The 27,238-nt window shown below is 34.6% G+C and overlaps 2 protein-coding genes across 2 annotated transcripts; one reads left to right on the forward strand and one right to left on the reverse strand.

Moving 5' to 3' along the window:
* Positions 1–905: 905 nt before the first annotated feature.
* Positions 906–18,085, reverse strand: LOC100368710 (programmed cell death protein 7-like). Its single transcript, XM_002731170.4, has 8 exons — positions 17,171–18,085; positions 10,795–10,935; positions 8,585–8,674; positions 6,774–6,905; positions 6,080–6,218; positions 2,748–2,981; positions 1,772–1,862; positions 906–1,078 (listed from the first exon to the last, which is right to left on the reverse strand). Exons 1-8 carry the CDS (start codon positions 18,083–18,085, stop codon positions 952–954), a joined length of 1,869 nt encoding a protein of 622 aa, XP_002731216.4. The 3' UTR covers positions 906–951.
* Positions 18,086–18,311: 226 nt separating this feature from the next.
* On the forward strand, positions 18,312–23,083 carry LOC100368556 (protein prenyltransferase alpha subunit repeat-containing protein 1-like). The gene is made up of 6 exons (XM_002731169.2): positions 18,312–18,382; positions 19,020–19,180; positions 19,621–19,696; positions 20,163–20,532; positions 21,007–21,212; positions 22,580–23,083. The coding sequence occupies exons 1-6, from the start codon at positions 18,312–18,314 to the stop codon at positions 22,938–22,940; spliced, it is 1,245 nt and encodes a 414-aa protein (XP_002731215.1). The 3' UTR covers positions 22,941–23,083.
* Positions 23,084–27,238: the final 4,155 nt, after the last annotated feature.

Consider the following 27,238-nt stretch of genomic DNA (forward strand, 5'->3'; position numbering starts at 1 on the left):
AACTCAACACGAGCTGCCTTAAAATGTTCGTAAATAAATATACCGGTATTGTTCAACAAGTCATTGAAAATGACACAGTCCCCATTAAATGTTTGAAAGTTCCCTTTGTGCTCATCATATTAAAGCGGAGGGGTTGTCCCGAGCATGTCCTTGAAACTTGAGTTCCAAGTGGCGTATACAACAGATTGTTTATTTACATCAAAACACGTGTTCCGTGTAGTAGTAATATGACCAAAAATAAAAACAGCTGTTATTCTGCCATCTTTGATCTGATTATGAAACACACTGATATGTATGATGTATGTGCCAAATACGAATGAAAATGGTACATAAATTGTGGAAATATAGTAGTAAGGCCAAAAAGTCAGATGGCTGGCAATCGGCCATCCTTGACCAGATTTTGAAACAAATTGTCATGGACATGCATCCTAACATGTATAAAGTACATGTATGTACTAAATTTGAATGAAAACTGACAGAGCACGTCCAAGATACCGCATATAAAAAAAACAAGATGCCTGCCAGTTGACCATCTTTGATCCAATTGCGAAATAAATCGTCATGGACATGTATCACTACATGTATAATCTATGTAGCAAGTTTGAATGACAACTGACAAAGCATGTCAAAATACAACATTTTCAAAAAACAAGATGGCTGCCAGTCAGCCATTTTGAATCGAATCACTAAACCACTGCATGTGCATATGTTCCACATAAGGTACTAGGCACATGCAAAGAATGAACGAAATCGGTCCAAGGGATTCTGAGATATGACTCCGAACGGACGCACAGACGCAGACCGAATTATAAGTCTAATAAAGTATGTATTAAAGATAGACGTAATAGTTAAGATCTGAACTTGTCATAACCATCCATGGTGACAATGCAATGAAGATCTCACACTTTAGTAGTAGAAAGAACTCGTATTTATTGTACACAGAAAATAAAATCATCTAGTTTTGTCAAGATACGAGTTCCATACAGCATTACTGGATTCACTGGGGAAAACCCAGTTAACTGGTATACTTGATGCTCCACATGTACCTTCAGATGTTAGAAAACTGTCCCAAAAATGCCTGCAATAAATAGGAAAAGACTTGTATATCATGCTGTGCAGAGGAAGTACTAGGACTAAGCTAAACCAAACTTATTATAAACTAATTAATTTTTGTCTAGGTACTAAATTTTTGTCTCTTTTCATTCATATTTAATCTATGCCAGTAGCACACAAATAAACGTATTACTTGTCACTTTTATTCTAGGTTCAACAAATGCATTCCCTTCATCATTATGAATATTTACAGATTTCAAAATTCAAACTGAAACAAGAGGTTTCTATTGGCCCACTGAATAACATTGTAATGTTTTCAATGTGTTTGTTGATTGGCTGGTCTGATTCAACTACCATTGAAATTAATAAATATTTATAAGGATGAAGGAGTGCTTTTGTTGCACCAAGAATATATATTATTTCATTATTTAAATAGACAAATGAGCAGAAATGCAGTGTATATATTCGCCATGTCTCTAGTTCGCACACTAGTATTATTATGGACTAATCCAAACTGCCAGTAGATGTAACGCTCTATTATATATATAATAAATTCATTGTACTGCAAATTTGACCCGGGTCTTAATCAGAACTAAATTTTAAATAAGCCCTCTATAGAGGGACTGTGATTAGGCTCAGAATTGCATGGATTAAAATATGTGCAGCAAACTTTGCAAAAAATTCAGCTCATTTTCCTTTAATATAGAGTAAAATATACCTGATTTCCAGCAATGATTGGTAGCTGTTCTCAGCTTGTGAATAGTACTGTCTGAATGCATACATTGGATGGCTGGCTTCTAAAGGTTCATCTGCAAAGTAAAAATCAGAATCTGATACCAGTACTTTCATTTCTCTGTGAAATGCCACAGGAAAATACCCAAGAACTCAAACTGACTCCACAGTTTAAACTCAAAAAGGTGATAATGTTATTTGAACGACAAAGGCAACTTGTGATCTTTCACAAAATAAACCTCAGTGAATGATTGCCCTAATCCTATAACCCTTAATATTAGAGAGGGACCCCCTCCCCATTTAAATACAAGTAGGGTTTGTAATAAAGACACGCATAATAAATTGTTATTAGACCATTTTCTGTTCACTGTGAGATCATGTGTTTTGTGTGAAACGAAAAAAACAAAAGTCATAGTGTTGTAGTGACCTCAAAACATTGCGAGGGATTCAACAAACGCGAAAATGTTTTTGGGTTAAATTCTTGCCAAATAATATGCTATACACTTTTGATGATGGTTAATTTTGATGAAGTAAGGGAATCTCAACACAATATGCCCCTCTCAAAGACAACATTAAGAAATTAAGCTATACAAAAGAAAAGTCAAAATCATTCATTCAAACGTTGGACAGGAAAAATTATGACGTTCAATGGTGGAACAATGCATAACAAATTCTTAATATTTTGCTGCACGAATTGTTACATAAAATGTACCAAAATATCTAAACATATTTATTGTAAGACCTCTACATTGAGGTCGCAGGTATTCAACTTTTTAAATAAGGTCAAACAAATTGTCACATTTATTTGTGTCATTGATTTAGAAATCAGTCATTGACTTTTAGAATTTTTTAACCAGCACAAAATATATTTTTGAAGAACACTAGTCTGAAAATGTGCAAAAATTGGCTGTTTTGGAACTATTTCCATAGAAATATGTGTTTAAGTTTCTTGTCATACTTACCCTGGCCAAACAAACAATCAAGTTGAGAATTGACTATTCTCTTCGCTGCATCCCTCATCTTTTTCCTGATAATCTCTTTTTCCCTTTCCTTGTCTTCTTCCTGCTTAAACTCCATCATCACCTGCATCGTCTTCTCTTCATCCATGTAGACATCCCGTTGTTTGTTAAAAAGTTTCTCCAATGATTGGATCCTAAGGTCAAAAGTTTTTGATGATTCTAGCGTTGTATGATAGCCTGTAGAAAACACACAAAAAACAGAAAGTGTACATTTCTTCAAAAATACCACACACCATTCGAACCCTCCCCCCAGAATGTTTGATTTTAATGATTTTTTAAGAATGTTCACTATTCGGCCATATTGAATGGTATTATCAATTGAATACATGCATATGTGTGACGTGATTTACATATATTATTTGAAATATGAATGGTCATACCATGTCACAGATATTGCTTCACAATAAGATTTATTAAAACAAAATGGTCATAAATCGGTCATTTTGAATTGGAAATGAAAAACAAACATCAAAGTCCTATACTGTGCGATGTATGTACCAAGCTTGAACTAAATCTGTCCATACACAACTGAGATCCGTTTCTGGAATGGCAAAAATGCTTTATTTTGGTGAAGTTTTATTATATGCTGGAGTTATTTTGGCGACAGATAAATGCTATAAGTCATATGAAAGGATGCTAAATATATATATGAGCTGGGTTTTATATAAATCAATTTTAAAAATAAATACATATATTTTTTTCTCAAAGTTGTTATTGCACATATGTATTGTTTGTGTGCATGTAAACATGTTTGCACAGGATATTTATAAATATAAGCTGTAAATAAAAAAAAGGCCTAGATTTTGTGAACAATAGTACAGTTATGTACCAAAGTAGAACAAATATAGCAATTTACTACCAGCACATGCATGCATAAACAAGAATGTCATGAATATATAATTATATAGAATGTCAAATAAATATTTAAATAATTACCTAGAGCAGATCAAAATTAATTTACTACTTGCTACATGTAAGTAACCTTATCCCATTGTTAATAAAACTAGTCTGTTTTCATGGTTGGTCAGTAGTTTTAAGGTAGAAGCCTAGTCATAATTTTTGACAAAATTGTTCAAAAATTGCATGACAATGTTCATTAGTTTATTATGTACAATCATGAAGCTAATGTCCCATGGTACAATGAAATAGCATTATTGTGTGGTTACAGTTATGCTTTTTGAGAAACATGTCCTAATATTTCTTGAAAATTGCTATTTTTAGAACAATTTCATAGAACACAATGAAATTGCATTTCTTGACATTTTTTAAAACAAAGATTTTTTAAATAATTCAGAACAACAAAAAGTATTCCATCATTAACAATATATGATTTTTTTCAACCTATGTCACCAGGTTAAATTTTGAGATATTGCATAATATCTCGGCTATAGGAACATGTGGTAAAAGTGTTATAATTGTGTCAAAATGGCGACTTTACACTAAAACACAACCATCAATTACTCAAAAAAAAGGGCTGGTGACCCCCAACTTTTTTTAGGTCAATATCCTTATATTGCCTTGGAGTACAATTTATTGCAAAATGAATAAATTCTGTGTTTTTTTAATTTATGAGTAGGCTTCTACCTTAAGAGATAAATTGTATTTCAACTACAATAAATAGCGGTACTAATAAGTAGAATGTTTTATCATAAACACTTGGTGAGTGTGCTGTAATTTCACATTTTGTTAAGCATCCTTCAGGGCCAGGTTCCATACATGTACCCCCTCTCCACATAGCTGGAAAAATAGTCTGAACGTGTTTTTCTTATTTATATAAGAAAGATGGGCATAAGACTGCCTATACAGATTATTAAATTTTGGGTTTTAGAAGTTATAATATTATGTGTAATAATTACCCTTGTTAAATCACATATAAATATATGGAATGTTTTGCTGACCATATCACAAAATTAAATGTGAAGCAATTGGTCTATAATGCAAACACCATCAGACACTTTGTATCCTACATAACCATAAAGTTTCTCCTTTCACAAGTAATAGAATAATTCTTTTATTAACAATGACACTGTGGCTGAACAGATTTCAAACATCATATTACGTTACCGGTAGTTGCATTGGACACGCATCACAAAGATAATTCAAAACAGGATTTCATGATAAGAGTATAACTTGATTGCTGCACAGCAAAATCACCCAAATTCAGGCGCGAAAGTTATTACAAACTTTTTAATTTGGTTCTTGGCTAAAGTTACTTTACATGTTAAAGCAACACTGAGTTGAGCATGTGCCTATTTTACACTTCTATTATTGTACTTTGTTTTCTTGTTAGTCTATACCTACATTGTGTAAACTACGCCGTATATAAACATTGCTTATAGACCAATTCTCTACACAATTAAAGAATAATTTAGCTTCTGGTCATATGCATAGAGAACATTTTTTTAGATTGCTATTTTATAGCTTCAAGAGTTGTGAAGTACTTGAGTGACCTGATAGATGGATTGAGTCGGCTATTTTGAGAAGACTTTACAAACAAAAGTGATGTACATCAACCTCAAGTAATAGTTCCTCCTTCCACCCAACACGTGTCCCAAAGGGGTAGTTCTGGACATGTCAAACTGAAATAGTCAGCAGTCAGCCATCTTTGATCAGATGACAACATTATTGTATGTGTGCCATGATGGATAATCTAGGTATAAAGTTTAAAGTAGCATGTACGAGATAAACATGTCTGTCTGGAAGAGAATTTGTCAAAAGCAAAATGGCAGACCATTGGTCATTTTGAGTTGAATTTACAAATCAAAGGGACATCTATCTAGCAAGTTTGCCAAAATACCTGATTTTAGTGTTTTTAACAATTAAATTCATAGTATGTGTGTATGTATGTTATAATGTGCTGTCTAGGTATATTGTTTGAAATGTATTGCTCAAAGCATGTACAAGATTGATGTCTGAAATTAAATTTGTTCAGCCATTTCAAAGTCAAATCAAAGTTGCATCAAATAAAATATTTGATTTGAGTGTAACATTAAAAATGGCTGCCAGTCAGTCATCTTTGACTGAATCACAAAATTATCACATGTGCATATGTATTGGATAAGGTATTAAGTGTATGAGTAGACTGAAGATAATTAGTTCAGAAGAGATACTGCTTCGGATGCACACATGCATGAACACACAGATGCATGCAGAGAGACTAAGCCATGATTTTGAAATTATAGAAAAAAAACCCATAAAAACGTGTAAAATCTGACATTCGAATAGTTAATGAGTTTCAATAAGATATAAGAGACAACCTGACTGAACTTAGTTACCTTTCTTCTCAGCGGCATTCTTTCGTAGCTGTCTCAACTTCCGCAATGATTTCAACACTTTCAAAGCTTTAGTAGCTTCTGATTTCTTTTGTCTTATTTCAAAAGTTGTCTTGTCAATTTCCTCTCGAAGAGCTTTTTCCTGGTATAACAAAGTAATGACACATTTAAATAAGCTACCTGGTAGTCGAAATAGTTTCAGCAGAGCAATAACATTTTTTACCAAACAAATTCATTAAAAATAGAGAATTGAAGATATCGTCGCAAAATGATAAAATCTCATAGAGGTCCACCCAAGGAACAAATGTACCGAGTATAAAAGCAATAAAGTTAATGGCTTTTAAAAAGAGGTTGTTTGAAAAAAAAACTGGACATGGGGCGACGATAGACAATCACCTATACCAAGAGCTCTGGCTGTCATCAAAAAACTAAATTATACATTTGTAACTACCGGTACTGCTTTTAGAAGTGTCTGTACTGTTTACACATGCTTTATGACACTTTTATACTAGTTCACTATGTCCACTGCTGTGTATGTATCCATATTGTACAGTTCCTCTGTTACAAATGTCAACTAGAAAATTTCAGAATAAGGTATCTTCCCACCAATCACATGCAAAGACTTGAAATTGACCCTGAGATTATGTAACGACCATGGGTGTGGAACATGGTGTGCAAGAGATTAATGGCATCTCACCCTAGTTTCCTCTAATTTTCTTTCCAGTTCCTTGTTAAACAGGTCATCCATTTTCTTGTTAAGTTCTTCTCTGTTTTTTAAAGCCTCTTCATTCTCTTCACACTTTCTTTTTCTTGCTTGTCTTGACCGTGCCTACAGAAAATCAACATAAATTTTAGGATGTCCACAAATTGTTAGATGTCTAAGGAGTTGTGTATTTCAGCAAAAAAACATGTTTGTCTACACACTGAAATTTACTTTGGCACCAATGCTTTTTATGGAAATTTATAAAACATTTACCATGGTAGACACTTGCGTTATATTTAAACAAAATAAATTTCATGCTATATCCTTCTCTCAATCACGGCCAATTCATGCAAAACATAGATCCTCCCTCTATAAAATTCACACGCCCGACTCTGCACCCATGTTCAACTAAGCGCCCACCCCAAATTTATTAATTTTTCTATTTTGGCGGACAAGTTCAGATAAGTACCATTCCCTCCAAAATGTCCCAAATTTGTTTATAGCCATAAAAACTGGTCTTTGATCATCATCCGAGTTTTCTGAATATATATACTATAAATTCTCTTCACCTTTCAAAAATTGCTAATAGATTTTTTTTTTATATTGTGTAATTTTTTTGCCTAAATCAATTCCAAAAGATGTATATTTCAACATCAATGATTCATTTTCACATTAACATAAATAAATAAATACATAATTAATATTGTAATAAAATGTGCATGTTTTTTGTGACAATTTCTGTTTTTTTATTGTAAAAGTGTAGTGAAAATCAATGATGCAACTAATTTCTCAATTTTATGTTTTCCAAAGTGACATTAAATTTCCGTCAATCTGAACTAAAACTTTTGCATACTTTTTTAAGAGGGAGTGCTCGGCTAGGCACCCATTGTCCTAAAATACATGCCTTTTGGAGCTGAGTACCCTGGGCACTAAGTCGAATAAGTATGGTCAGGTGTATCTGTAATAGTGCTCCAGATATAAAATGTATTTTTAATGAGATCAGATGATCATATACCGTAAGGTCATTAAATATGTTGATCAGATCTAGTTTACAATATAATATCTAAGGTTTTATGTACTGTGGAATACTTTATTTTCGCTAGAATTAATTTTCGCTGAAAAGGCTTTTTGGGCATTTTGCTTGGAATTTATTTTCACTGATTTTTCATGAGTTTAATGTGAAATATAGGGAAAAAAGTATATTCGCTGGATATTATTTTCACGGAATCATCCCTTCAGCGAAAATAGCGAAAATAAATTCCAATTGGAAATAAAGTATTCTACAGTATTTTAAATGAGATCACATGTCCATATTTGGTCATTAACTTAGCATCTGCTGAAGCATAGTGATTAGTTCAAGTTGTTTTCAATCGTCATTTGAAATAAATAAAAGGTTTATAAAGTTTTCACATGATTTCTTGTATAGTGGTATCTTCAACAAATTTATCACATATACAATGTACTGTAAAATATTTTATTTTAGCTGGAATTAATTTTCACTGAAAAGATTTTTTGGGTGTTTTGTATAGAATTTATTTTCACTGATTTTTGATGCGTTGAATGTAAAATATAAGAAAAAAAAGGTAATTTTGCAGGATTTTATTCTCACTGAAACATCACTAATTATTTTAAGTACCGGTACTATAGCAATTCTTTACAATAAAGCAGTAAAATGATTTGACAGTGAAAGCAGACTGACTTTTTTTGTTGCTTCAAAATGTCACCCGGCCCCAGAGATTCTATTGACCAACTCTTAATGCAAATGCATATCAGTAATTATTACTAATAAGTTTACAGACGCTTACCCGTTTCTTTTTTATCCTCTCCACCTTCTGTTTGATGAGTGAAATCCCTTCTTCATTATTGAGCTCTGACTGAAGTTTCACAAGTTTTTTCTAAATAGAAATAAATAAACCAAAATTCTGATTCAAAGAAGAAATACAAATTATCTTTGAATGCCAAAATCAAGTCTAGTCAGCAGAAAAGGGTACACTGATCTGAGCATGGATTTCAAAATATGGTTAACGTCAGTTTACATGGCAATCTCAAGATTGAGAGTACTGGTTCCTACAAAGCTCCATGCTGTGACTCAGATGAGAAAGTTGCAGTTATTTAATGTCATATCTCCATGTATACAAAGCTGCATGTTCATTTCTTGGAAGCCTGCTGGGCTACTAGTTTTAAAAGATGGTCGTCAAATGGTTATATTTGGTTGTCCATCAGGTTTGGTACGTCTTTAGAACAATGATGTAAACTAAAGTGAGAACAAATAAATGTCACATTGCTCAATTTATAAAGAACATCCATAAAAAATTGTGAATGTAAAAACACAGTGTTATGATTTTGTAAATTTCTAGTAGCCCAGACGGGCTACTAAATTTTGAAAATGGTAGCCCCAAATCAAGAGTTGGTAGTCTATGTGGCTTAAGGATGCGGTAGAGTTATTTTCGGGAATTTTTCTTTTTTTGATATTACTTTTGTAAAGTTATTGGGCTCATAATTTTATCAAAATTAAAACTGAAACACATCTAGAATACCTTTTTTTTTAAAAAAATAAGAAAAACTACTTGTATAACGGGATACTGTACACTTTATTTTTGAGATAAAAGTCTGGACGCAAACAATAACATTGACTTATTGTGTAATTTGCATAATCCCTTCACGACGGAAACAGTGCACACTGAAGACGACGCGGTCATATCAACTCTGGCTCCTGATTATTGATCAATCACAAATAGAGGCCCCAAGGAAAAACTCAAAACGCAGTTCAGAGGAAGCGAAACTTTACCTATAACAGAAACGCATTGCCGACAGTACAATGGGGTTCACACTTTGAGTATTCAAACCAAGAGGGTAAAATTTTGTCAGCAAATATGATCAATTTCCATCTTCCAAAAAGTCGGGCAGACAATTTAATATCAACCGAAAATCTGTATTGGTCGGACGAGCAGTTAGGAGAGGTCGGCGAGGTTTGAAAAAACTAGTGTCTTATGTGGGATTGCCGCCGGACCACCCATCGACAAAGTTCCGTACAAGAATGCCGTTTCCGAAGTTGCGGTGGAAGTTGAGTGTCTGCTAGAACAAGACAAAACGTCGGATGTTGTTGAGTTAACTAGCACTAGGGGTCGACCTCTTTCTCCGGTTACTAGGCAAGCATTTGTTATACAGACCACGCTTTGCATGTAAACATGATTTGAATATATAATGAGATGACGTCATTTATCTCTCTAACTGTTCAACGTTATGCGGGGCCGCTGTGTACTGTAACAACTTCGCTTCATTTTGGAGGACGAATACGGGCCCAAATCTTTATAGTTTTGAATTTTAATACTGCAAGGCTACTAAGTGACTCCATGTTATGTGTTTTGTTGTAAAAATCAGTCCATCTGATGCTTTAAATGTCCAAAATTAGCGCAACGTGACAAATGTTTTGTTTTTTGGCGTTTTCAGGCAGAAGAAATCTGACGCCATAGAGGTAATTCAAGTGAGTTGTGCGACGTCAGAAATTGACTTACTTTCATGAAATTCACACACATTGATAACGTATTGGCGCAGAATAAAACCCTTGAAGCATTTTTTGATAACTTCTCGCAATGAAAAATAAAAGGCTTTTAAATTCCTTGTCTATGGGTTAAATAACAGGAAAAATGTAAATTGATGTCATTGTAAACAAATATGCAATCTATGTTCTAACACTCTCGAGGCATTGACGGGGCTGATGCTGCCTTGATTTTTCAGCTTTCTTTTTTTACAAAAATCATTTTTATTCAAAATAACACCTCTATGTTTACTTAGTAATCACGTGACTAATTCGTGGTACATGTCGCAGATCATTTTTTTCAAAAAGATATGAACAAGGGCTTCAAGAAAATATATAATTTGCTATGCTTCAAAACACTTTTCCTCATGAAAACAGTTTTTACTTTTTAGAGCATGATAACTCTACCGCATCCTTAAGCTCTTCCTAATTTGCATACAAGGTAAGATTTTACAAACAGGAAGTGAAATTTCCAACCTGGATTTTCTGGGTTCTTCTGTACTCGTACTGCCAAGCAGAATCATCCTTTTCTATGTTATACATTAGTTTGTCTCGCAAATCACTCAATTCAGCATTTAATTGAATTATCTGCCTTAGAAGATCCTTGAATTCACCAACCTGAAAGTAAACATAGTGCATGGTGCATCTCACTCATGTCAACAACAAGATGGTTTTTATGATTTGAAATACAGAGGAATGCATACATGTATTCCTGGGCACCTGGGCATTTTCATCACCGGGCAAGTACCACTAGTGGAAACAAACAACAACAATTCTCAAGAAATGGTACTTTAGGCTAGTTATTGCGATTCTCCTGAATAGTGTAACAAGACTACCCCCCACATATACAAGATGTATAAATTTGGTGGTTCAAGATTACCTCTAAGTTGAGTTTGTACTGTTTTCACCGGCTCATTCAGAGCAGTTCGTACATAGTCAATAGAATACATTGTACAGTGGTGCACATCCAAGCAACATAGTATGTTCTATGACGCAGCTCTGCCCCCGAAAATACCTATATGCAGGGCTTGAACATGACAGTGGCATTAAAGTCTTCATGCCCAAGAAGTTAATTTGTCTTGGTGCCCTCTCAACTCTGATATTTAAGGTAGAGATGCAGGTTCGTGGGCACTTGAGAGTGAAATTTTTTTGTTTTGCTTTTTATTATCCAAACAGTCTATTAAACTGTTAAAATTTTGTAGAATTGTGAATAGTGGAACATACTCAAAAAAACTTTTTAAAATATAGATAACAGGTGCAAACATTCTCTCTTTTGAATGCTTAGCAAGATTTAGCAAGGCTGTACATAAATAATAAAAAGAAACATGGTGAACAAGTCATTGTCAATGACACGTCCCTGTTCCGTTCATATTTGAGTGACATATACATTCAAAGCAGATCATGACCGAAATGCACCTGTATATGTACAACACATTGTACTAAATCTGAACAAAATCCATCCATGCATGACTGAGATCCGGTTCCGGAATTGTGAAAATACATGATTTTGATGCATTTTCGGCCTTAAAATGGCCATCATTCAGCTATTGTTAAGCGGATCATGAAACAAATGCACATATCTATTTGTGACATGATGTACAATGTACCATGTGTGTGTGAAGTTTGAACTTGATCAATCCAGACATGTCTCGGATACGGATCCAGAACTGAATTCTTTAAAACAAAATGGCCGCCAGTCGGCCATTTCGAACTTGATCCGAAAAAAAAATGATGTGCATCAAGGTCCTATTATGTTTAATGTATGTACCAAATTTGACTGAAATCCGTCCATGCATAACTGAGATCCGGGTCCGGAATGGTGAAAATGTGCGATTTCAATGCATTTTTGGCCTTAAAGCGGCCGCCATTTGGCTATCGTTAATGAGATCATGAAACAAATGCACATACATATTTGTGACATGATGTACCTTGTGTGTATGAAGTTTAAACTCGATCAATCCAGGCATGTCTCAGATACGGATCCAGAACTGAATTCTTTAAAACAAAATGGCTGCCAGTCGTCCATTTCAAACCCGATCCAAAAAAAATCAAAGAAAGCTTAGAAAGAACTCCCATGTGCTGAGAGTATTGGAGACACATTAAATATAATTCGAAATTACTTAGCTGAAAACTAATTATGCAAATCAGAAAATTAATATGACCAGATTTGAGTGTAAAACTAATGAGGTCTGCGCAATGTAACAGAAAATCTATGTCTCCAAGTTTAATTGAAATGTGATTAGAACCAAAAAATTATGAATTATTATGCTTATTAGGGAATTAATATGAACAGATTTTTACCCCAAACTAATTAGGTTTGTACATTGTCCTAGAGCATCTTTGTACTAAGTTTCATTGAAATGGAATAATTAGCACCGTGAAAACTCCAAAATTTCGACCCCTCTAAAAATTTGACCGCCTATTTATTTGCCGGGTTTCGGTGTTTTATTTACCTCCAAATTTTCGACTCCACTAAAAATTGCCGACTCATTCTTATTCGAAAATTGCGACCAGTTTTAGTTTTCCCCCAAACGAAAAAAAAACCGATGTGAGCGTTCAAACGGGACCTTCCTCAAAGGCATGAATCCGGGTTTCTGATTGACTGAGAGATTTTTATTTTATTGGTAACGAAAATATATTCTAAATAAACGAAGTTTCAAATAAAAACGAACACAAAAATCTCGGCATGCTGCGTTTCTGAATTGTTGATTATTACTGTACTCAGTAGTGATTATAATAATGTACACAAAATAAATTTGTTGAATGGTTATGAAATACAAATAAAAGTCAACTTAGTTTCATCGTAAGCGAATGATTCCGGTCTCGTATAAACGTTTGATGCTGTAGGATATCCGCCATGTTCTCTTAGGTCAAATAGGTCAAATCGCTAATTAACCAATCAAAAAGCTGGATGATGCGAAAACGGCATGATTTTTTTTAAATAAAAAAAATAGTTGTTTTTAAAAAATAAACTGGTCATCTGAAGAATAATTTAACATTGTTCACAGTGATAACAGCTCATTCTCGAAAGGAAGCTTACCCGCTCACGCTAGTCACGATAAAAATCATACACGTGTACTCTTGAATAGACAGACGTCAATGACTACGGTAAAACTTAGACTCTATTTTAGCCGGCAGGATTGATTGAAATGTCCGAAAAATGACGCCAAAATACACCTTAAAAGTCCCATTTTATTTTCTTAAATCCCATTATATTTTTTAATCCAAGGGCGAATTTACGGCAGAATTTGGTCCCTCAAATCACCGGTACGGTGCTCAAATAAGGGACACGTGAGCTTTGATTCTAACCGGATACATTGCACTGGGTCGGGGAGATCGTTTGCTAAACTTCCATGTATCTTTTGTCCAATGGGTACCTGTACTTCGAACATTCGCAAGTTTTCCTAGGTAGTGCGAGACAGCTTTGTCTTTTGACCTATTAGTTTTGTGCTGACCTCTTCTCCGCGTCTTGATGTTTAGTTTTGCTTGTCATAATACTCACTGATTGATGACTTTGTTTAGATTTTGAGTTACAACTCGGCCACGACCTTTGCTTTTACCGTGAAACATGAGGAAGTTTACGTCAATTGACGGACATTGCATTTTTTAAAAACTAATGAAGCACACTGTCTATCATCCCCATTTTTTTTTGCTGATTTCTATTCTGAAAAATTCGACCGTCCGAAAATGCACCTTAATTTTGACTCTAAAAACACGTCACATTTCTAACACAAATTATTTAAAACCGGTCGAAATTTTGGAGTTTTTACGGTACTTTAGATATCAGTGTGAAAGATTAAAATTGGTTAATTATGCAAATTAGGTAATTAATATGTACAGATTTTAACCCACAATTATTCAGGTCTGTCTATTGTCCTACAGCATCCATGTACATTCATTGATATGTGATGTATAGTACCTGAGATATCAGTGTGAAAGTTGGTTAATTATGCAAATTAGGTGATTAATATGCACAAATATTTACCGGAAACTAATTGGGTCTGCATAATTCTAGATTCATTGAAATATGATGATTAGTACTTTAGATATCAGTAGAAAAGCTGAAAATTAATTATGCAAATTAGGTAATTAATATGCACAATTATTTACCCTAAAACTAATCAGGTCTCTGCATAGTCCTAAAGGATCTATGTACCAAGTTTCATTGAAATGCGATGATTAGTACTTGAGATACCCGTGGAAAAGCTGAAAATTAACTAATTATGCAAATTAGGTGATTAATATGCACAAATATTTATCGAAAACAATCAATCTCTGCATAGTCCTTGAGTATGTAAGTACCAAGTTTCATTGAAATGTAATGCTAACTACTTATATCAAATGCTGAAAATTAATTAATTATGCAAATTAGGTAATTAATATGTACTGATATTACCATAAAAACTATCAGGTCTGTGCAGTGTCGTATGACATCTATGTACCAAGTTTCATTGAAATGTGATGATTAGTACTTGAGATATCAGTGGAAAAACCGAAAATTGACTAATCATTATGCAAATTAGGTAATTAGTATCCACGGATTATTACCAAAAACTAATCAAAACCTAGCATTAGTTCAGAGCATCTATGTACCAAGTTTCATCAAAATCCAATGAGTGGTTGTTTAGATATCAGTGGAACAGTCATGGAACCACTAAAAAATAGCTAATTATCATGCAAATTAGGTAATTAATATGCACGGATTTTTACCAAAAATTAATCAAATCTGCGCATATTTTCAGAGCATCTATGTACCAAGTTTCATCAAAATCCAATGAGTGGTTCTTTAGATATCAGTGGAACAGTCATAGAACAGCTAAAAATTAGCTAATTATCATGCAAATTAGGTAATTAACGAGCATGGATTTTTACCAAAACCTAATCAAATCTGCGCATTGGCCCAGAGCATCTATGCACCAAGTTTCATCAAAAACCGATGTATGGTTCTTGAGATAGCAGTGGAACAGTCGGACACACATACACACATACACACATACACACATACACACATACACACATACACACATACAGACACACTAACTGCAAAGACTCCCATTTTGTGCTTCGCACATGGGAGTCAAAAATGACGTGCATCAAGGTCCTATTATGTTTAATGTATGTACCAAATTTGAACAAAATCCGTCCATGCATAACTGAGATCCAGGTCAGGAATGGTGAACATGTGCGATTTCAATGCATTTTCGGCCTTAAAGCGGCCGCCATTTGGCTATCGTTAATGAGATCATGAAACAAATGCACATACAGATTTGTGACATGATGTACCTTGTGTGTGTGAAGTTTGAACTCGATCAATCCAGGCATGTCTCAGATACAGATCCAGAACTGAATTCTTTAAAACAAAATGGCCGCCAGTCGGCCATTTCAAACCCGATCCCAAAAACAATGACGTGCATCAAGGTCCTATTATGTTTAATGTATGTACCAAATTTGAACAAAATCCGTCCATGCATAACTGAGATCCGGGTCCGGAATGGTGAAAAAATGCGATTTTGATGCATTTTCGGTCTTAAAATGGCCGCTATTCGGCTATCGTTAATCGGATCATGAAAAAAATGCATGTGCATATGTCCCATATAATGTACTAGGCACATGCAAAGAATGAACGGAATCGGTCCACAGGATTCTGAAATACGACTCTGGACAGAGTGACACACGGACGGACGAACACACGGACAGACTCAGGAACTCATGGATGATCGGGGACATGTATCCTAACATATATGATCTATGTACTAAATTTGAATGAAAACTGACAAAGCATGTCCAAAATACAACATTTTCAAAAAACAAGATGGATGCCAGTCGGCCATCTTTGATCCAATTGTGAAATAAATCGTCATGCACATGTATCCTAACATGTATAATCTGTGTACCAAGTTTGAATGAAAACTGACAAAGCATGTCCAAAATACAACATTTTCAAAAAACAAATCGCTAAACCACTGCATGTGCATATGTCCCACATAAAGTACTAGGCACATGCAAAGAATGAACAGAATTGGTCCAAGGGATTCTGAGATATGACTCCGGACGGACGCACGGACAGACGGAGACCGAATTATAAGTCCCCGAACGGGGACTAAAAATAGCTCCTAGACGCTTTGACCTTTTGTTTTTAAATTTTCACAAATGATTAACAATGTGTTTATCTTCAAAACGCCGTCAGGGCATTTTTTTGGGTTGAACAGAGTTACAACAATCGTACAGACAACTAGCCTGGGTGTTAATTTATGCATAAACTTGAAGTAGTGAAATTTGAGCTGCTGCCCTACAAAATTGACAACTAGTAGACAATTTTCAAGACGACACTTTCTTCATAGTAAACAGATGTACCCGTAAACCAATTTTGATAGGAAACAGAAGCATGGTTTAGAAGCTTTTTTTTTTAAATCACTTTTGACCAAAAAAGCACATTTTTGTGCATATTTCAAACTACAGTGTCCCTAAAAAAAAATACTAACAAAATTTTAAAATTCACACAATAAGCTTTTCGAAAATATATAGCTTTGTGGACAAGGGAGGTCATCTTGGTTTCCTAATTAAAATTCCTGTCAGGCAAACTGCATCTCTACCTTAAGCCCTGTCTGTATACATGTATGTTTTCATTCTTAGTGTTTTAGCACAATGATAGATAGAAATTGAACGACCATAGCTTATTTGAAATGAAATAAATAATGTTGAGCTTATTTGCATAAAATAAACTCTTTGATTTTCCTAGGCAGGTAGTACTAATTACCCAAAACACAAAATTTATTGGAGGCAGGGGTCTAATATCCTCAGGTTACTGCTGTTCACTGGAACTTCACATTTGAAAATAATATCATTAACTTACAGTCATTCTTGGTATAGAAGGTTTTGCTTTTTTTCGAGATATTACATTTCTAGTTCTGATCAAGTCATCAATCCACTCCTGATCAAGCACTCGTTCTGATTTTAAAGACTTGTTTTGATGTGAAATGTTACTCATTGTCCTTGGCTGAGTAGTAAGCGATGGTGTTTCTGTAAACTGTTGATTTCCATTACGAACTAAAAATTGTTTTTTAGTTGCACTCAATCCTGATGAATTCATAGAAGGAGCTTCTTGAGGGGCTGTCTGCCGATACCAGCGTTTGTGTAACTGTTGATGATCCTGTGGTGAATTTGTACTATGAATATTACTCCCACGTGGTAGATTGTCTAGAAGACTGCTTGCATTTGGAAGTTCAAGTTTGGTCGGATGAGGAAAATGTTTTTTTTCTGTAAATGTGTGTTGGTGCGGATGACCATGTGAGGCAGTTTGCTGAGATTGTTGCCATGAGTTCTCTTCGATTGACTGTTGTGTTTGCTGCATGAATGGGGGTGGTGGTACAAATCGAGTCATATCTACTTCGAATTGCGGTGGTGGCGGCAATGGGGGTGGCTGCATCGCATTTAGGGGAGGGGGAGGGAAATTAATTCCTGAAAATTTACTCTGGGAATCAGGAGCCACATTTGGATACCAGTTGTGAGGTGCATTGCTAAACATAACGGTGCCCGTAGAACTACGATTATGTGTGGGTCTTTGTTGCTGTACCAACACTGGCTGATCAAGTATTCTCGGAGCACTGTCAGAACTCGAGGATAACACATTATTTCCAGAAGAACTAGACGCATAACTTTGATCATTACCACTAAATCCATGATTCCCTGATAGCTTCATTGAGCCAAAGTCTGAGAAGCGATGTCCTTCGGGACCAAACATTCGAGATGTCATACGCCGATCCGCCATTTTGAGTGTACAACAGAATAGCGCCCCCTTGGTCTCGCACAATCTCGATATGAAAAATGAAATAAAATATTGTGTTACGCACTGTCCATTGATATTATAGTGATGCTGGCAATGCATTAGTATTTAATATATTTCAGAACTTCGCAGGCGGTATTACTGCTTACTCTTATTTCCATAAAATATAAATAACTCCAACTCTCGCCCAAGTCTCGTGTAACTTTTTAAAATGGCTGACGATGAAAGGGGTCGAAGGATCCTGTCTGATCTAAGCCTGGCGTTTACTCGGGATCCATCCATGTAAGTTCTTGTATGTGAAGTGATTCAAAATACATTTCACTGTGAAGGTTATTCGCGAGCTGAAATATCAAAATCTAATAGTTTAAAGCTCAGTATAAACCCATTTTTATCCGAAAGACGATCGGAGAAAGTGCGTTGACCCGGTCTTGATTTGTATACGTAATTATATTGATATTTACGAGCAGGTGTATTCATTTGTATCGATTCAAGGTAACGTGCTGGGAACTAACATCTATACTAATTCCACGTGTTCTGAAAAGAAATTGCAGCAATGTGTGTTGTCTACTCGTACTGATCTGGCTGATCATTAAAAGGGGGTGTGTCCCTTTTTCTAATTCATCTACATCCATGAGTGCTAGATCCCTTAGTAGCAAATAAAAAGCCATTAATTATGGTAAAGTTTCAGTTCAATTTTAGATGCATGCTTCTTCAACTGCACACACAAATTTTCAGATGTTTTCATGAAAAAAAAATTACTTTAACTCTCTGGCTTTTGGTACAAAATAAAATCTTTGTGAATTCATGCAAGTTGTGACTGTCAATAACCTAGACAAATTGTGAGCAGCGTCTGATACTGCTTTTACTCTATTTTGTGTATGAACAAATAACTTATTTCATTTCATTTCCATTGTCACAGAGATGAAGTTGGTTTTATTCCTTGTCCGGAGGCTTTGCAGAATAGAAGTCCTATAATTTTACAAGAGCATAAACTTGGTTTAGAATCATGGTGTATTTCACTACTATACCAGTATGCTTACAATGAACTGCTCCAAGCCAGGGAGAAAACAGTTCGATTGGGTAAGTTGAAAAATCAGCTTGAACCTGAAAGACAACTTTTGTCACATTTCACAGTATACAATTTTTCATATTTTTTTTCAACAATTTCTATCAAGACCTGTAGCCATTTGGAAATTATGGCCATTTGATTCAAAGTTGACAAAAAAATGATGATAAAATACAGACAACAAGTGCAAAATGTTCACCAAAATTTCAACGGAAAATATTATTGCCATCAAAACATTTTTATAATTTTTTTCTGTGGTCACATATATACCGATAGTTAACAAATTAATTAATTAATTTAACAAATTACTTTCTTGATCATAGTGATGTAGTTATGAGGAAATAAACACATAATATTTAAAAAAATTATAATTGTTATTCTTAGTTTTCTCATCCCTCATTGAGACTAGGATCCTGAAATGTCATTAATTTCTGTTTTCTCCTATTATTTATAGTGCCGAGCGATCTGATTGGATGCACTAGAGCGGTGTTAATAATTAACCCAGAATGTTACACAGTTTGGAATATGAGGTAAAATATCCACAGTCAAGATTCCATTACTAGCGCTAATTAAAAAAAAAATATTATTTTCAGTCTGTTTGGACCATATTGTTTTTGTTCAGCTTTTCCTTCTCCTTCCACTGTTTCTCTGTTGTCCTATAACATGGATATTTTTGCCCATAAACTTCTGAAGCACATTAGGGACTATGAGAATGGGTGCACCTAATTTTTACAATTTAGATTGGTTGATTTAGCAGCCATCTTGGATTGAAGTTAAACAGAAAGTGGACATTTTGAAACCTTTCTGAGGGCATGGGCATTCTGAATTTTTCGTAGTAGCATTATTGATGCTACCTATTTCACAAATAAATTCATTAGTGGTTATTTGACTTTTTTCCCCCAAAAAATGGCAAAAAATCTTCTTCTTCAAAACCACTGAACACATAGATCTAAAATTTGTTTTTTTTTATGATCTTTGATACTTTCAAATTTTTAGGAAAGAGCTGGTTTGTTCTCATAAATTAGATATTGCAGCAGATTTAAAGTTCAATGGCCTGATATTCACAAGACAACCGAAGAGCCCTGAAACCTTTGCACACAGAAAATGGTTGTTGGTGCAGCTACGTCAGCGTCTCCAAGAAACAAAGGATATGATAGATGCGAAGGACAGTGCTAGAAATCATGATGAGAATGGTAGACATGTTGTCGGTAATCACCGTGGTAAGGAAGACGTGGTGATAAGTGATAGTATAGTGGAGAACGAATTCAAAGTGTGCACTCTGGCTGCCGAACATTACAGTAACAACTACAGTGCATGGTCTCATCGTATATGGGTGCTTCAAAACCTGGCAGTATGTGATGGCAGGGTCAGTATTGACGTTACAGCCATCTCATAAAATATTAATACGTCTAGTGTATCATTACCTATTGCCTCTATTTAGAATACAAAATGGTCGCTCATGACTTCCAATTTTCAAATAATGTTGCTAAGGAAGCAGTTTACATTCAGACAAATGCAGTGCCCTATATGCCCACTTGTTATCAGTCATACTAGTGCTAATTCAAAATACTTACCCATAATTTTTCCATCCAACATTTTGGTACAACATTTGGCTGATATTTAATTATTTTCCTATCAATTTTTTGTTAATTTTGGACCAAACGTTCATAATTTTCTGTTGTTTACAGATCTTGATCATCATTACAAAATATATTGTGGAAAGCATGATGTGGGTTTATTTTGTTAAAGGTGACAAAAGTTGACTTTAGCTTCACAGGAAGATATGTTTATTATTGTCAGGATAGCATATGGTTACTATGATTACTTCTGTCTATTCCAGACCATCTCATCTGAATTGAGTAAGACTGTTACACTGGTCTCTATGCACATATCTGATCACAGCGGCTTCCACTATCGACAGTTCCTAATCCAGCAAATTGGTAAACTCAATCAGCGTGGCTTGGATAGTATTTTACAACAAGAACTACTTCTTATCAGCGATTTAATTGACAATTACCCCGGACATGAATCAATATGGTATCATAGGTGAGTACGTATCCACAGTCAGAGTAATGTCATAATTATTGACCATTTAGACTAAGATAAGCTTCCAAGTATTCATTCGATATAACACCAAGTTTTTGCAAGTAACTTTCCACTAACTCATGGAAATGTGTAGTCACTTTGTGTAAATTTGTCGAAACATGAGCTGTTGACAGTGTGTGTCATGTACAACTTAGAATGAGCCTGCAGTGTTACTGACGTAATTGAACCACATATAACTTGCATTAAGACCATGCAAATCGTGTGTTTAAAATGCTGTTGATGGCAGCATTTTCAATCAAGTTTAGGAACATCCGTTACTTTGGATGAATTATGCATTTGTTGTAGAGGTCTCTGAGACCTAAGAAAGTGCATAGAATGCTGGCTATCAGGACAGTAAAAGTGAGATTCAATTCCTGATGATGATTTCTGGAGATTCAGATAACCTGTTGAAAGGGTTGAATGGGTTTATGTTGGGTGCCAAATAAATTCAGATAACCTGTTGAAAGGATTGAATAGGTTTATATTAGATGCCAAAATAATTCAGATAACCTGTTAAAAGGGTTGAATGTGTTTACGTTGGGTGCCAAAATAATTCGGATAACCTGTTGAAAGGGTTGAATGGGTTTATGTTGGGTGCCAAAGTAATTCAGATAACCTGTTGAAAGGGTTGAATAGGTTTATATTGGGTGCCAAAATAATTCAGATAACCCATTGAAAAGGTTGAATGGGTTTACATTGGCTGTCAAAATATTTCAGATAACCTGTTGAAAGGGTTGAATGGGTTTATATTGGGTGCCAAAGTAATTCAGATAACCTGTTGAAAGGGTTGAATGGGTTTACGTTGGGTGCCAAAGTAATTCAGATAACCTGTTGAAACGGTTGAATGGGTTAACAGTAGGTGCCAAAATAATTCAGATAACTTGTTGAAAGGGTTGAATAAGTTTACATTGGATGCCAAAGTAATTCAGATAACCTGTTGAAAGGGTGGAATGAGTTTATATTGGGTGGCAAAAATAATTCAGATAACTCATTGAAAGGGTTGAATGGGTTTATATTGGGTGCCAAAAATAATTCAGATAACCTGTTGAAAGGGTTGAATGGGTTAACAGTAGGTGCCAAAATAATTAAGATAACCTGTTGAAAGGGTTGAATAAGTTTACATTGGATGCCAAAATAATTCAGATAACCTGTTGAAAGGGTTGAATGGGTTTACATTGGGTGCCAAAATAAACCAATCAGAAAAACTGGGAGATTTATAGGTTTTCCTGACCAGGTTATTTTGGTGTGTGCTATATGACATGGAAAGCTTGCCCATCAATTAAATTTTATAAATAACACTTACACAACAAACACTGTTTGTTTTACAGGAGATTTGTCTTCCATATGTGGCATCATTTACAAACGCCAAAACAAACCAATGGAAAGTATGAAAATAGCGTTCATACACCCAAACAAACTGGGGATGACATAAAGTCAACACGGCAAGCGGCTTGTCTTGTATTTGATATCACTGATAACCAAGAAGAGGACAGCTTTCCTACCAATCCGTGTGAGAAGAAATTTCGTGCTGATGAATCGTGTAAAGTGCAATTAGGTGTTCAAGAAATGATTGCCAGTGAGATTGAGTTTATAGAGAAATGTTTGAAATCTGTTTACCCATCTGATTACCCAAGTCAATATAGATGTGCACATGCGTACAAGAAGTGGTTACAGTTCTTTTATAAATGAACAGAACAAAATTGTCATGTGTTTGCTATTTACATTGACTTATTTTTTTATTATTTAATATATGCAAACGCAGATTTCATAATGTTTAGTTTTTGTAATATTTTTTATTATTCTCTCATTTGATTAAATTATTTTTTATTGCATTTTTAGTAATTATTGTCGTTTTTAGCTCTGCTGTCGACAAAGTCGAGCGGAGCTTATAGTATTATTGATTGTCTGTCGTCATTGCCGTCGTCAACTTTACATTTTCGACTTCTTTTTAAAAACCACAAACTGTATAGCAGTAAAACTTTCTAGGAAGGTACCTTGGGTGGTTCTCTCTCAGATTTGTTTATTTCGTGTGGATATCTTCAATTGTCTTATTTATAGCGAATATTTTTGGTCAAAAATGCTATTTTCGACTTCTTCTTGAAAACCTCTAGCCTGAATGCTTTGATACTTGGTATGTAGGTACCTTGTGTGGACCTCTCTCAGATTTGTTCATTTCGTGATGATATCTTAAATTCTCTAATTTTGATGAATATTTTTTTCATTTTTGGTAAAAAGTGATATTTTCGACTTCTTGTTAAAAACTGAAAGTCCAATTACTTTGATATTACATATCTAGGTACTACATGTGGACCTCTCTCAGATTTGTTCATTTCGTGATGATATCTTTAATTCTCTAATTTTCATGAATATTTTTGTCATTTTTGGTGAAAGTGATATTTTCGACTTCTTGTTAAAAACCACAAGTCTAGTTGCTTTGATATATACTACATAGGTACTACAGGTAGATCTCTCTCAAATTTGTTCATTTCGTGATGATTTTGCTCTTCAATTATCTAATTTTAATGAATATTTTTGATAAAAAGTTTCGAATTTTTGTTGAAAACAGCAAGTCGGATTGTTTTAATAATATACATATTGTTCATTTTCTAATGATATCTTCTGTTCTTTAATTGAAATGTGCATTGATAACAGCGGAGCTATCACAGCCGACAGGCTGTTAGTTTTTCCAATTTTCATTGGATTTTATTCTCACTCATTCATCCCTTCAGCATAAAAAGAGAAAAACAAGTCAAAATAAAGTACCGGTACTTACAGTTTGTGATAACTCTTTGACCTTTTGACCTTTGCTTTATTAGTAGTGCATATGATAACATAAATAACAGAGGTGTGTCTATACAATACAAGTCATCCAGCATACAATAAATCTATTTTTGTTTCACACATGCTTCTAATACGGTTATAGTTTTTCCAAAATTGTTATCACATAATAGTCTGGATTATTACAGAATGTATCTTGATTTGGATGTATTCGTAAGCCTAATTTTGCTGGATAAAAATTACAATATTAGACAAAAGACCATTAGAGCTTGTAGTGTTTCAAACTATAGAGGGTGCAATTCACGTCCACAGAGTCCAAAAAAAAATAAAAAAAGTGGATGAACCTGATAATGAGCATGGGTCAAATGATTTTTCAATCAACAAAAATTTACTGGAAATGCTTATATATCCATCTTCAAAAATGTTTTTTAGTACATGCTTTTTAGACTGGTTGTATATTTGTATGGTTTTATAGTCTCCCTGGAAGAGCGCCACCAACGATGGCAATAAGTAAATTGTAGTTTTCCAGTCACAACTTGCTGGCTTAATGAGATTTACAAGGTACTATGACATCTCCAAAAACCTGTCACCTAATCATCACACAATATATAGAATTAATGAACAGAAAAAAACAAATGATGTAATACAAAAAATAGAGATAACTTTCCTGAGTATAAGTTAATATAAGTCACTTTTGTGACGCAGTAAATGACAAAAGTGTTTTATTGGTGGTCAATGGTCGTCGATAAAAGACGCATTTACTATATAATAAATACCGAATGACAACACAACCAAGCACAATATAGATTTGAACAACATTTAAATTGTTTTCACCCATATACCTCATGTTGACATCAAATAATTTGTCGATTGAGGGCGCGATTTATTTGAAAGATACACTGATTGAATCCCTACATAATGATAATAGGTAAAACAGACATACATTATACTCTTTTTTTTATTAGATTTAATTCAAAACAGATGTCAATTTGACAAATATATGGAAATAATTAACCAAAATATTTTTTCAGCAATAATCCCCGTATTACTAGTACACCAGGAAGATATGAAAATAATAAGAACGTAAATGCGACACCTGGTAGAACACGGTTACTATAGTGACGATGACGTGAAGACATACACAGTGTTCTGCAGATTTAGGAATATAACTACTAAACATATTACATTATTGAAAAAAAAAAATCAGTCAAAGAAAAATGTGTTTAAAAAACATTGCACTCGTACATACATAATAGCTAGCAGTCATGAGACAAAATGATGTGGCGGGAAATCTCATTAGCTGCCTAATAATACAATTATATCGCCCTTTTCAATAAGCGCCTCAACGCGTTGTATCCGGCGCGTTCCCACACGATGTATACAACACGTGCTACTAGCAAATATCTCATTACATTGTGTACTTTATTCTTTTTTACATAATAGTTACTCCATAGAGATTTATCCTAGATATTGATAAAGGCTACATTGCCCGAAACGTCTGGTTATATTGACAAAATACTAATGACTACTACCATTATCTATACATTATTTTTATCGGTCCTAACAGCTTTTGTTTGGGGTTTCGTGTAAATTAAATACAGACTCTATTGTATTAGAATCCGGATGCCAGCTTGGATCCTTCAAAGTTACCCTAAATTCAGTAAAACGAATAAAAAAAGAGAAAATAGAAATTACATGAAATGAAATCGATTCGGCTATAATTATAAATGGTCGCCAATATTTAGACGCGCTGTGGGACAGTTCTGTGTTTCATACATCTATTGGATCTATTTCCATATGAATCCACGTTAAAAGCACGTACATTTCTCGCAACCCAAGCACATTCAGACCAACAAATATGTCATATATTAGTCCCAAGAAACCGATAAAAGAACGGATGTCGGATCCTGAGTGGTACATTGTGGCCATTCGACCTAATAATTATATTTGGTGAGCAAAACTTATTGAATTCTTGTCGCAAATGTGGTATTGAAATGTATATACCACTATGTATAGGTCCGCGCTCGCGACTTCAAAACCATGTACATGTATAGAGGGCGTGTCACTGTATAACCGGCTTCTAACATGGCAACAATTTGCAACAATTTATTCATTTTTTTTGTTATTTTTTTTTTGCACTGTACAGTCAATCAAGATCAACTGACAAAGCCATGTTCTAACTATTAAATTTTTCTCAATTTATATAGAGAATATAAATCGTGAATCCGGCGATCTGATTGGTGGAGGGCGCTTAGCCATGTTAGAAACTGTACTACATTGAGAACACAAAGTTTTTGATACATTTATACGTGAAAAGATTCCCCAATTTTTGAAACGGCTAAATTTTTGCTCTTTTTGCTCACCATTTACGACAAGAACTGATTTGTCAGCAAAATTTTGTTAACCGAATTTGGCTCACCAAAACTGTTTTTCTCATTATGTTTTGATCACCTCGCAAAAATGTATTCCATTTTATTTTGTTTTCGGTTTATGTCGTGCTGGAGGTTAACATCGTTTTATATTACAAATATCAGAGACCACTTAAACACCTTTTTAGTGGTCTGAGCAACTATCTAGGAATGGTACTCCCCTGTACCATTCGTGCACAGGTACGAAACTATTGGCGCAACAAGCGAAACACATTGTTACGCCCTCTATCGCACAAAACCTACTCCAAGGTTGTTGATATGATGATCTACCAATACTGACGTATAGTGCCGAAATCTGGGGTTTTAGAGAATGTAAACATCTGGAACGAGTCCATCATCTTGCTTTTAGAATATGTTTGGTGTGTCCAACAGATAAGGTGCGTTTCACCAAATAATGATATGCTATGAGAATGTTGGGGATATCCTATCTATTGTATACATAGGAACAAAACGTATTGCCATGCCAAATTCAAATGCTACAATATGCTATACAACAATCTGGAACCGGGACAAAGAATATGGATCAGTGACATCCGAACATTACTTTTTATTTGCAACATAAATAATACTTGGCAACCCTACTATTCCGACTATATTATTCCAACCCATGTACAATTATTAGTTCGGCTACGATATTCATCACATTGTTTGCGTATTGAAGTCAAACTGAAGTACATGTATCTAGGAAAATACGTGCGAGCTTTGCAATATAAATTCAAGTACCGAGGAAGGGAGGGGGGTCTCTGAGAAAAAACATGCATGGTACGCAAGCTGGAGTAA

Source organism: Saccoglossus kowalevskii, chromosome 13 (genome assembly GCF_978046115.1).
Source record: "Saccoglossus kowalevskii chromosome 13, keSacKowa6.1, whole genome shotgun sequence".
Lineage (NCBI taxonomy): Eukaryota > Metazoa > Hemichordata > Enteropneusta > Harrimaniidae > Saccoglossus > Saccoglossus kowalevskii.